The following is a 12863-nucleotide window of genomic DNA, read 5'->3' as shown; positions in this document are numbered from 1 at the left end:
CTTCTGGAGCAGTGAATTTCACAGCTTCTGGTCCCCTCACCCTTGACCCTTTTAGGAACCCAAAGAGCTTTGTCCGTGTGGATTCTTTCTTTTTTTTTCTCCTGAGCTGAGGCTTGCTCTGTCACCCAGGCTGGAGTGCAGTGGCACGATATCGGCTCACGCAAACTCCACCTCCCAGGTTCAAGTGAGCCTCCCTCCGCAGCCTCCCGAGTAGCTGAGACTAGCAGTGTGCGACACCACATTTGGCTAATGTTTTGTTTTATTTTTTCGTAGAGACAGGGTTTTGTCATGTTGCGCAGGCTGGTCTCAAACTCTTGAGCTCAAGTGATCTGCCCGCCTCGGCCTCCCAAAGGGCTGGAATGACAGGCGTGAGCCACTGTGCCCGGCCATGTCCCTGTGGATTCTCTCTCTCCATATTTAAAATAATCGATATTAAAACTGAGAAATTAGAAAGCATATTTATCAATCCCTTTTAAAAAAATCAAACCATTATGCAGTAACATAAATTTCATAATTTTTCATTAAAAAAATTTCTATATTAAAAAAAATCATTGTGAGAAGAGTGCCATCCATTTTCCCAAGAGGCGACAGCTGGTTCCTCCTAGCGCCATCTGTGTTCAGGGTATTACCTTATCACATGCCATGTAGTGTCTGTCAAATCTCAGCATAGACACATGAGAAAATGGCAGCAAAAAGGGGAAAAAATCACAGCTTCAAATTCTTTTTTTAAAGTAGTTATGACTTTGAAGACACTTGAAAGAGTTGTGGGATCAGGGTTCCTTGGGCCACACTTTGGGGATCATTGTCGTAGAGCCTTGACTAGCTATCATTTACAGCAACAAGCAAGCAGGAAACAAGATATGTGTGTGTGTTTCTGTGCGTGTGTTTCTGTGGGTGTATATACATATATAAAGATGTATATAGATAGATCTATGTATTAATATATAGATAGATGTCTAGATCTAGATAGATAGATCTGTATAGAGAGAGATCTAGATCTAGATACATAGAGAGATATATAGATCCATGTATATACATAGATATCTAGATAAATCTAGATAGATATACAGATATAGATATATAGATCTATGTATATAGATAGATATCTGGATCTAGATAGATATCTAGATACATAGATATCTAGTTCTAGATAGATATAGGTATCTATATAGTGATCTAGATCTAGACAGATAGATAGATAGATGTTTATAGATAGATACCAGATCTATCTGAATAGATACATATGATAGATGATAGATTAGATAGATAGATAGATATCTAGGTCTAGATAGATAAATATCTACATAGATATATAGATTAGATAGATCAATGTATATAGACATCTAGATATAGATATAGATATAGATATAGATCTATAGATCTATGTATACAGATAGATATCCAGATCTAAATAGATAGATATGGATAGATAGATAGATAGATAGATAGATAGATAGATAGATAGATAAATAAGTAGATGTCTAGGCCTATATAGATAGATAACTATACAGACAGATACATATCTATATAGATAGACATAGAGATCTAGATAGATAGACACATAGACATAGGTATCTATCTATACAGATAAACAGATATTTAGATCTACCTAGACAGAGATAGATAGATAGATAGATAATAGATAGATAGATAGATAGATAGGTAGATAGTTAGTTTTTAAATATGCCGACAGCTGGTATGTCTTCCAGGAGGGAAGGTGGATCGATAGTGGCAGATCTGGCAGGATTCGCCAGGGTGGAGAACTTACTGCTTGAAGGCAGGGCTGTAAGTGTACATCGTGTTACTACTCAAATTATAGATGAACGGCAGGTGCTTGTGGATGTCTGTGGTTGACCAGTTCCTGAAGAAACTATTCAGTAAGCCTTGGTCCGCCCCTACATAAAGAGCAAACACAAAAGCAGGTTAGCAAAGTATGGCTTGGTCCACTCCAAGAACGCAAGATGTGCCTGAAGCTCTCAATGTAAACACTTGCCTTCAGGGTTACTAATTCCATTTCTTCTGTCTGCCAGCTGCACACATTCTCTTGGTTCTCAGAAAAGACTGATAACCCAAGCCATTGATAAAAATAAGTGCATATTCCCTCCAAAATTCTCCACCAGGAGCCCCCAGAATGAATGCTAAAATTGCATATGGAGTCCAAAGCACTCCACTGGTCCCCTAATGAATTCTCCCTGGTATTGACAATGCTTTTCCCATCATTTTTGCCGGTTTGATTAACTTCCCCTTTACCTAGAGGCAATTCTTCACTGGTCCAGTATTTTCTTTTACTTTACAAAAATTCCAGCTCATTTCCTCTCTACTGACGCCCATTTCAACAAATAACCGGCTTCAGATTGCCTCATTTTAATTCTCCCTATATTCTACCGGGGTCAGCCAACTACACACTGTGCATGTTTTTATAAATAAAGTTTTATTGGAACACAGCCATTCTTACTCTGTCACTCTGACTGGAGTGCAGTGGTGCAATCATAGCTCACTGTAGCCTTGAACTCCTGAGCTCAGCTGCTGCTCCCAACTCAGCCTCCCAGGGCTTGGGGACTACAGGTGCCAGCATCACATCCAGCTTATTTTTGTATTTTTTGTAGAGATGGGGTCTTGCCATGTTGCCTAGGTTGGTCTTGAACTCCTGGTCTCAAGCCATCTGCCCACCCTGGTCTTGAACTCCTGGCCTCAAGCAATCTGTCTGCCCTGGCCTCCCAAAGTGCTGGGATTACAGGCATGAGCCACCATGGCCAGCCCATGTTCAATGCCAAGTACAGTCATGCAACACATAAAAATGCTTCGGTCAAAGACAGACCATACATATGACGGTGGTCCCATAAGATTTTATAGTGTATTTTCACTGGACCTTTGTGATGTTTAGATATGTTTAGAACCACAGATACCTCCCATTATGTTACAATTGCCTACAACATTCAGTGCAGTCACACGCTATATGGGTTTGTAGCCTAGAAGGAATAGGCTGTACCCTCCAGCCTAGGTATATAGTAGGCTATATCATCTAGGTGTGTGTAGATACACTCTAGGATGTTCATACAATGACAAAATCACTTAACAACACATTTCTCAGACCGCATCCCTGTCGTTAAGCGAGGCGTGACTGTATGGTCAACGGCTGACTTCGTGTTACATCTGCAGAGTTGAGTGTGTGCAACAGAGACCATAAGGCATGCAACTCTGAAAATAGTTACTATCCAGCCCTTTAGAGAAGGATTTGCTCATCTATTTTATATGACTGGATTGTCGAACCGTTCTTTCTACTCAGCAAGGACATTTCCAATGGTTCTCTCAACTGCATATTTCCTTGAGTGTCCTGATCTCTTCCTACACCCCTGACTGGCCATATTCTTCAATTCCCACGTCGCTCTTCAAGTGGCCATTCCCAGATATGGGGAAACGGGGTGAGGCTGCGATGCGGGTCCAGGCAGCAGTCCCGTTCTCTTCCCTAAGCGTCCGGGCTGCCCTGACTTACCATCAAAGCTGCCGTGCTCCATGGCGTGCTGCAGCAGGAGTTTATGCGTGTGGAGAGAAGGCTGGAAGACAAACACCCCGCTATTGAAGCAATCCGGCCATCCGGGGTCCGGGGCCGCAGAAAACTCTCCCCTGTCAAACAGCTCATCGACATTGGACAGCACCTGGTGAAGCAAAACACGCAGAACCTGCCGCAATGCTTCTTTTACCAATGCTTCTGTTTTAGAGACAGAGTCTTGCTCTGTCGCCCAAGCTGGAGTGCAATGGCACGATCTCGGCTCACTGCAGCCTCCGCCTCCCGGGTTCAAGCGATCCCCCCACCTCAGCCTCTTGAGTAGCTGGGATTACAGGCACCTGTTACCATGCCTGGCTAATTTTTGTATTTTTAGTAAAAACGGTTTCACCATGTTGGCCAGGCTGGTCTCGAACTCCTGGCCTCAAGTGATCTGCCCATCTCAACCTCCCAAAGTGCTGAGATTACAGGCATGAGCCACTGTGCCCAGCCACAAGTTTTTTCCCTAATGATTCTATTTTGTGTGTGTAAAATACTGTGGTTATAATTCATTCCTGGGGTAGGAACATGTCCTCCAATCCCCCGTTCTCTTCAGCAGGGTCTAGCACAGTGCTCGGGGGTATGTGATGTCTGATTATAACAGACTGAACATCTGTGTTAGAAATACAAATGCACATGACTTCACAGGAATCTACCAGTAAGAGGTGACAGCCTGGCCAGCATGGCGAAACCCAGTCTGTACAGAAATACAAAAATTAACCGGGCATGATGGCAGGTGCCTGTGATCGCAGCCACTCGGGAGGCTGACGTGGGAGAATCACTTGAACCCAGGAGGCGGAGGTTGCAGTGAGCCGAGATCGTGCCATTGCACAGTGACAGAGCGACTGTGTCGCAAAAAAAAAAAAAAGTTGACAGCCTGCTTAAGGATAGAGATGTGGTCTTGGAGGGTTTCCTATCAAGCAGAGAGTCTTCACTCACCAGAGTGTCTGCATCCAGGAAGACACACTTGCTGTAGTGAGTGAGAGTCCAACAGTGAAGCTTGGTGAGGGTGAGCCCGAGCTCAGGTCTCTTCAGAAAGGCCAGGTGGATGTAGTCTGCACTATCGATTAGATTCACTTCAATGACTTCATCGAACACCTTCGAGAGGATGACCCTGGAACAGACATGTGCCAAATAGTAGGACAGCAGGTGAATATTTAGCATAGAACTACCTCCTCCTTCAAGAGGGTGCTGTTTTGCTGCTCACAAACATGGAATGCAAAGAGAATCCCACGGCCCTCACTGCAGTCTCCATGTTCAGAGCACGTTTCCACGGAGGGCTTAGAGCTGTGCACACCGTCCACTTGTGCCCAAAAGCCTATGCATGCTTGAATGCAAATGTCAATGGTGTGAAACCCCACTGGACTGGTAGAATTAATATATTACTTGAGTAATGTACCTGAGCGAAATGACTGAAGCTTTAGGGGTGCATAGAAACCACCACAATTTGTATGACATTTTGAAGTGAATTAAGTATCTTTGAACATGCTTCTTCGATAGCCATTGTTATATTTTTCAGTCAACACAAAGCACAATGATTACTCTAAGTTCAATATTTTCATATTCATATATTTAAAGTCATGCGAGGCCTGGCGCGGTGGCTTACACCTGTAATCCCAAGCACTTTGGGAGGCCGAGGCAGCCGGATCACTTGAGGTCAGGAGTTCAAGATCAGCCTGGCCAGCATGGTGAAACCCCTTCTCTACTAAAAATACAAAAATTAGCCAGGTGTGGTGGCACCTGTAGTCCCAGCTACTCAGGAGGCTGAAGCAGGAGAATCGCTTGAACCCAGGAGGCGGAGGTTGCAGTGAGCTGAGATCGCACCACTGCACTCCAGCCTGGGCGACAGAGCGAGACTCTATCTCAAAACAAAAAAACAAAAAAACAAAAACAAAAACAAACAAACAAAAAACTTAAATTAGCCGGGCGTGGTGGTGGGCACCTGTAATTCCTGCTACTCAGGAGGCTGAGGCAGGAGAATCGCTTGAACCCAGGAGGCAGAGGTTGCAGTGAGTCGAGATGGCACCACTGCACTCCAGCCTGGGCGACAGAGTGGGACTCTGTCTCAAAAAACAAACAAAAAAATAAAGTCATGCAAGCTGCAACTTCCCTGTCAAAATCACTGGCTGCCAAATTTATACCTGTTTCTTCAGCTGTACCTTTTGATATTTAGAATTTTTAAATTTCTGTGAAGTAGATTTTGTAGAATGTAATGTGTTCACTGCCTTTGTGAAGTGATATATAATTGCATAATTTCTGTGTGTAAACTGAATGCTTGGGCTTTCAATCCAGTATTCATATATAGCAATAAATATTAATATTATGAAAAAGAAATGCACGCATACTTGAAAAATGTGACAAATTGAACAGAACTGTCTTAAGATGCATGCACTTGGGCCATCTCTTAGGAAGACAGTTTCCCTCTGTAAGCTGCAGAGGCAGAGAAATGTAAATGCTGAGCTGGTAGAAACTAACAGATGTCCATAACAATCTCTATCAATTTTTACTTTCTGTATTCAAAACTTACATTGTTAGTTGCATACAAGTTTGAGACTTGAAACTTGAAAGACTGTCCATTTTATCAAAGTGAAATTTGCTCTGTTCCATTTATTTATTTATTTTTGCTTAAATCCCACTTCATCATAGTCTGGAACATATTGGGACGACAGAAAAATTAAGCGAGTGCTAGAAAAAGGATGGGGGCATATTGAAAGAATACAGGGGGCCAGCTAGGGGAAGCACCCAATTGCCAAAACTGAAATAATGTAATCAATAACAAAAAACAACAAGCCTAAAATATGAAATAAATATTCATGAGCCTACACTAACATAAGTTTTCTTTTTGATACAGGGTCTCACTCTGTCACCCAGGCTACAGTTCAGTGGTGTAATCATAGCTCACTGCAGCCTCAAACTCCTGGGCTCAAGTGGTCCTCCTGCCTCAGCCTCCCAAGTAACTAGGACTACAAGTGCACGCCACCATGCCCGGCTAATTTTTTTGTATTTTTTGATAGAAATTGGGTTTCATGATGTTTACGAAGCTTGTCTCGAACTTCTGGGCTCAAGCAATCTGCCTGCCTCAGTCTCACAAAGTGCTGGGATTACAGGCATGAGCCACCACGCCTGACCTAATACAACTATTGAATAAACAAATATGTGAGAAAGAAGGCGCAGGTTTAATTTAGAAGATAATTCCAAGTAATTGAAATAGAAGGAATGAGGGAAGCAGAAAATCACGATTAGGCAAACACTATAGTAACAACTGTTGCAGACAAGACTCACTGATTTTTAGAGAAGAAACAGGCTGTTCTATAATGTCTATCCCAAGATATTTTCCATTACTAAAAGAAAAAAATAATAATCTTACAGCAGAGAATTCCAACAGACACCACAGTCAGGCCTCTGAGCCCAAGCTAAGCCATCATATCCCCTGTGACCTGCACATACACACCCAGATGGCCGGTTCCTGCCTTAACTGATGACATTCCACCACAAAAGAAGTGAAAATGGCCTGTTCCTGCCTTAACTGATGACATTGTCTTGTGAAATTCCTTCTCCTGGCTCATCCTGGCTCAAAAGCTCCCCCACTGAGCACCTTGTGACCCCCACTCTGCCTGCCAGAGAACAACCCCCTTTTGACTGTAATTTTCCTTTATCTACCCAAATCCTATAAAACGGCCCCACCCTTATCTCCCTTCACTGACTCTTTTCGGACTCAGCCCACCTGCACCCAGGTGAAATAAACAGCTTTATTGCTCACACAAAGCCTGTTTGGTGGTCTCTTCACATGGACACGCATGAAATTTGGTGCCGTGACTCGGATCGGGGGACCTTCCTTGGGAGATCAATCCCCTGTCCTCCTGCTCTTTGCTCCGTGAGAAAGGTCCACCTACGACCTCAGGTCCTCAGACCAACCAGCCCAAGAAACATCTCACCAATTTCAAATCTGGTAAGCGGCCACTTTTTACTCTCTTCTCCAACCTCCCTCACTATCCCTCAACCTCTCTCTCCTTTCAATCTTGGCGCCACACTTCAATCTCTCTCTTCTTTTAATTTCAGTTCCTTTCATTTTCTGGTAGAGACAAAGGAGACACGTTTTATCCATGGACCCAAAACTCTGGCGCCGGTCACGGACTAGGGAAGGCAGCCTTCCCTTGGTGTTTAATCATTGCAGGAACACCTCTGTGATTATTCACCCAGGTTTCAGAGGTGTCAGACCACGCATGGACGCCTGCCTTGGTCCTTCACCCTTAGCGGCAAGTCCCGCTTTTCTGGGGAAGGGGCAAGTACCCCAACCCCTTCTCTCCATGTCTCTACCCCTTCTCCGCCTTTCTGGGGGGCAAGAAGCACCCAACCCCTTCTCCTTCACCCTTAGCAGCAAGTCCCACTTTTCTAGGGGAGGGGCAAGTACCCAAACCTCATATCTCTGTGCCCCAATCCCTTATTTCTGCACCCTGACCTCTTATCTCTGTGCCCCAATCCCTTATTTCCGCACCCCAACCCCTTATATCTCTGTGCCCCGATCCCTTATTTCTATGCCCCAACCTCTTATATCTCTGTGCCCCATCCCTTATTTCCACACCCCAATCCCTTATTTCCATGCCCTGACCTCGTATCTCTGTGCCACGACCCCTTTCCCGCTTTTCTGGAGGGTAAGAACCCCCAAGCCCCTTCCCTCCGCGTCTCTACTCTCTCTTTTCTCTGGGCTTGCTTCCTTCACTATGGGCAACCTTCCATCCTCCATTCCTCCTTCTTCTCCCTTAGCCTGTGTTCTTAAGAACCTAAAACCTCTTCAACTCTCACCTGACCTAAAATCTAAGCATCTTATTTTCTTCTGCAATGCCGCTTGACGCCAATACAAACTCGACAGTAATTCCAAATAGCCAGAAAACGGCACTTTCAATTTTTCCTTCCTGCAAGATCTAAATAATTCTTGTCGTAAAATGGGCAAACGGTCTGAGGTGCCTGATGTCCAGGCATTCTTTTACACATCGGTCCCTCCCTAGTCTCTGTGCCCAGTGCAACTCATCCCAAATCTTCCTTCTTTCCCTCCCGCCTGTCCCCTCAGTCCCAACCCCAAGCATCGCTGAGTCTTTCTAATCTTCCTTTTCTACAGACCCATCTGACCTCTCCCCTCCTCCCCAGGATGCTCTGCGCCAGGCCGAGCTAGGTCCCAATTCTTCCTCAGCCTCCGCTCCTCCACCCTATAATCCTTTTATCACCTCCCCTCCTCACACCTGGTCCGGCTTACAGTTTCGTTCCATGACTAGCCCTCCCCCACCTGCCCAGCAATTTACTCTTAAAAAGGTGGCTGGAGCTAAAGGCATAGTCAAGGTCAATGCTCCTTTTTCTTTATCCCAAATCAGATAGCGTTTAAGCTCTTTTTCATCAAATATAAAAATCCAGCCCAGTTCATGACTCCTTTGGCAGCAACCCTGAGACGCTTTACAGCCCTAGACCCTAAAAGGTCAAAAGGCTGTCTTATTCTCAAAATACATTTTATTACCCAATCTGCTCCCGACATTAAATAAAACTCCAAAAATTAAATTCCGGCCCTCAAACCCCACAACAGGATTTAATTAACCTCGCCTTCAAGGTGCACAATAATAGAAAAAAGTTGCAATTCCTTGCCTCCACTGTGAGACAAACCCCAGCCACATCTCCAGCACACAAGAACTTCCAAACACCTGAACCTCAGCGGCCAGGCATTCCTCCAGAACCTCCTCCCCCAGGAGCTTGCTACAAGTGCCAGAAATCTGGCCACCAGGCCAGGATTCCTCCTGCCTGCAGCCCAGGATTCCTCCTAAGCCGCGTCCCATCTGTGCGGGACCCCACTGGAAATCGGACTGTCCAACTCACCTGGCAGCCACTCCCAGAGCCCCTGGAACTCTGGCCCAAGGCTCTCTGACTCCTTCCCAGATCTTCTTGGCTTAGCGGCTGAAGACTGATGCTGCCCGATCACCTCGGAAGCCCCCTAGACCATCACGGACGCTGAGCTTTGGGCAACTCTCACAGTGGAAGGTAAGTCCGTCCCCTTCTTAATCAATACGGAGGCTACCCACTCCACATTACCTTCTTTTCAAGGGCCTGTTTCCCTTGCCTCCATAACTGTTGTGGGTATTGACAGACAGGCTTCTAAACCTCTTAAAACTCCCCAACTCTGGTGCCAACTTAGACAATACTCTTCTAAGCACTCCTTTTTAGTTATCCCCACCTGCCCAGTTCCCTTATTAGGCCGAGACACTTTAACTAAATTATCTGCTTCCCTGACTGTTCCTGGACTACAGCTACATCTCATTGTGGCCCTTCTTCCCAATCCAAAGCCTCCGTTGTGTCCCCCTCTTGTATCCCCCCACCTTAACCCACAAGTATAGGAAACCTCTACTCCCTCCTTGGTGACCGATCATGCACCCCTTACCATCTCATTAAAACCTAATCACCCTTACCCCACTCAATGCCAATATCCCATCCCGCAGCATGCTTTAAAAAGATTAAAGCCTGTTATCACTTGCCTGTTACAGCATGGCCTTTTAAAGCCTATAAACTCCCCTTACAATTCCCCCATTTTACCTGTCCTAAAACCAGACAAGCCTTACAAGTTAGTTCAGGATCTGCACCTTATCGATCAAATTGTTTTGCCTATCCATACCATGGTACCAAACTCATATACTCTCCTATCTTCAATATCTCCCTCTACAACCCATTATTCTGTTCTGGATCTCAAACATGCTTTCTTTACTATTCCTTTGCACCCTTCATCCCAGCCTCTCTTCGCTTTCACTTGGACTGACCCTGACACCCATCAGGCTCAGCAAATTACCTGGGCTGTACTGCCTCAAGGCTTCACAGACATCCCCCATTACTTCAGTCAAGCTCAAATTTCTTCTCCATCTGTTACCTACCTCGGCATAATTCTTCATAAAAACTCACGTGCTCTCGCTGCCGATCATGCCCGACTAATCTCTCAAACCCCAACCCCTTCTACAAAACAACAACTCCTTTCCTTCCTGGGCATGGTTGGATACTTTCGCCTTTGGATACCTGGTTTTGCCATCCTAACAAAACCATTATATAAACTCACAAAAGGAAACCTAGCTGACCCCATAGATCCTAAATCCTTTCCCCACTCCTCTTTCCATTCCTTGAAGACAGCTTTAGAGACTGCTCCCACCCTAGCTCTCCCTGACTCACCCCAACCCTTTTCATTACACACAGCCGAAGTGCAGGGCTGTGCAGTCGGAATTCTTACACAAGGACCAGGATCGTGTCCTGTAGGCTTTTTGTCCAAACAACTTGACCTTACTGTTTTAGGCTGGCCATCATGTCTCTGTGCAGTGGCTGCTGCCGCCCTAATACTTTCAGAGACCCTCAAACTCACAAACTATGCTCAACTCACTCTCTACAGCTCTCATAATTTCTAAAATCTATTTTATTCCTCACACCTGACACATATACTTTCTGCTCCCCGGGTCCTTCAGCTTTACTCACTCTTTGTTGAGTCTCCCATAATTACCATTGTTCCCGGCCCAGACTTCAATCCAGCCTCCCACATTATTCCGGATACCACACCTGACCCTCATGACTGCATCTCTCTGATCCACCTGATGTTCACCCCATTTCCCCACATTTCCTTCTTCCCTGTTTCTCACCCTGATCACACTTGGTTTATTGATGGCAGTTCCACCAGGCCTAATCGCCACACGCCAGCAAAGGCAGGCTATGCTATAGTACAAGCCACTAGCCCGCCTCTTAGAACCTCTCATTTTCTTTCCATTGTAGAAATCGATCCTCAAGGAAATAACTTCTCAGTGTTCCATCTGCTATTCTACTACTCCTCAAGGATTATTCAGGCCCCCTCCCTTCCCTACACATCAAGCTCAAGGATTTGCCCCCACCTAGGACTGGCAAATTAGCTTTACTCAACATGCCCCGAGTCAGATAACTAAAATACCTCTTAGACTAGGTAGACACTTTCACTGGATAGGTACAGACCTTTCCTACAGGGTCTGAGAAGGCCACCGCAGTCATTTCTTCCCTTCTGTCAGACATCATTCCTCAGTTTAGCCTTCCCACCTCTATACAGTCTGATAACAGACCAGCCTTTATTAGTCAAATCAGCCAAGCAGTTTTTCAGGCTCTTGGTATTCAGTGAAACCTTTATATCCCTTACAGTCCTCAGTCTTCAGGAAAGGTAGAACAGACTAATGGTCTTTTAAAAACACACCTCACCAAGATCAGCCACCAACTTAAAAAAGACTGGACAATACTTTTACCACTTTCCCTTCTCAGAATTCAGGCCTGTCCTTGGAATGCTACAAGGTACGGCCCATTTGAGCTCCTGCATAGACGCTCCTTTTTATTAGGCCCTAGTCTCATTCCAGACACCAGACTAACTTAGACTGTGCCCCCAAAAAACTTGTCATCCCTACTATCTTCTGTCTAGTCATACTCCTATTCACCGTTCTCAACTACTCATACATGCCCTGCTCTTGTTTACACTGCCGGTTTGCACTCTTTCTCCAAGCCATCATAGCTGGTATCTCCTGGTGCTATCCCCAAACTGCCACTCTTAACTCTTGAAGTAAATAAATAATCTTTGCTGACAGGACTATGCTGAATTTCCTTAGGCACTCTAATTAGATGTCCTAGGTCCTCCCAATTTTTAGACCTTTTATACCTGTTTTTCTCCTTCTCTTATTCTATTTAGTTTTTCAATTCATACAAAACCGTATTCAAGCCATCACCAATAATTCTAAATAACAAATGTTTCTTCTAACAGTCCCACAATATCACCCCTTACCACAAAATCTTCCTTCAGCTTAATCTCTCCCATTCTAGGTTCCCACGCCGCCCCTAATCCCGCTCGAAGCAGCCCTGAGAAACATCGCCCATTATCTCTCCATACCACCCCCAAAAATTTTCACTGTCCCAACACTTTACCACTATTTCGTTTTATTTTTCTTACTAATATAAGAAGACAGGAATGTCAGGCCTCTGAGCCCAAGCTAAGCCATCATATCCCCTGTGACCGGCACGTACACATCCAGATGGCCGGTTCCTGCCTTAACTGATGACATTCCACCACAAAAGTGAAAATGGCCTGTTCCTGCCTTAACTGATGACATTGTCTTGTGAAATTCCTTCTCCTGGCTCATCCTGGCTCAAAAGCTCCCCTACTGAGCACCTTGTCACCCCCACTCTGCCCGCCAGAGAACAACCCCCCTTTGACTGTAATTTTCCTTTATCTACCCAAATCTTATAAAACGGCCTCACCCCTATCTCCCTTCGCTGACTCTTTTCGCACTCAGCCCGCCTGCAC

General features: G+C 45.0%; 1 protein-coding gene across 4 annotated transcripts in view; it reads right to left on the bottom strand.

Annotated features, from left to right (window-relative positions):
* GYG2 (glycogenin 2) overlaps positions 1 to 12863 on the bottom strand; it is a 58391-nt gene that overhangs the window by 24600 nt on the left and 20928 nt on the right. For all 4 annotated transcript variants that reach the window (XM_054473115.2, XM_063660062.1, XM_063660064.1 and 1 more), the window contains exons 4-6: positions 4484 to 4658; positions 3494 to 3656; positions 1769 to 1895 (exon numbers count right to left, since the gene is read on the bottom strand). In XM_054473115.2, coding sequence (XP_054329090.1) covers positions 1769 to 1895; positions 3494 to 3656; positions 4484 to 4658 — 465 coding nt within the window. The remainder of the gene's footprint in view (positions 1 to 1768; positions 1896 to 3493; positions 3657 to 4483; positions 4659 to 12863) is intronic.

This window comes from Pongo pygmaeus, chromosome X, assembly GCF_028885625.2.
Source record: "Pongo pygmaeus isolate AG05252 chromosome X, NHGRI_mPonPyg2-v2.0_pri, whole genome shotgun sequence".
In the NCBI taxonomy this organism is placed as follows: Eukaryota; Metazoa; Chordata; class Mammalia; order Primates; family Hominidae; genus Pongo; species Pongo pygmaeus.
This window is presented reverse-complemented; position numbering and strand designations above follow the sequence as displayed.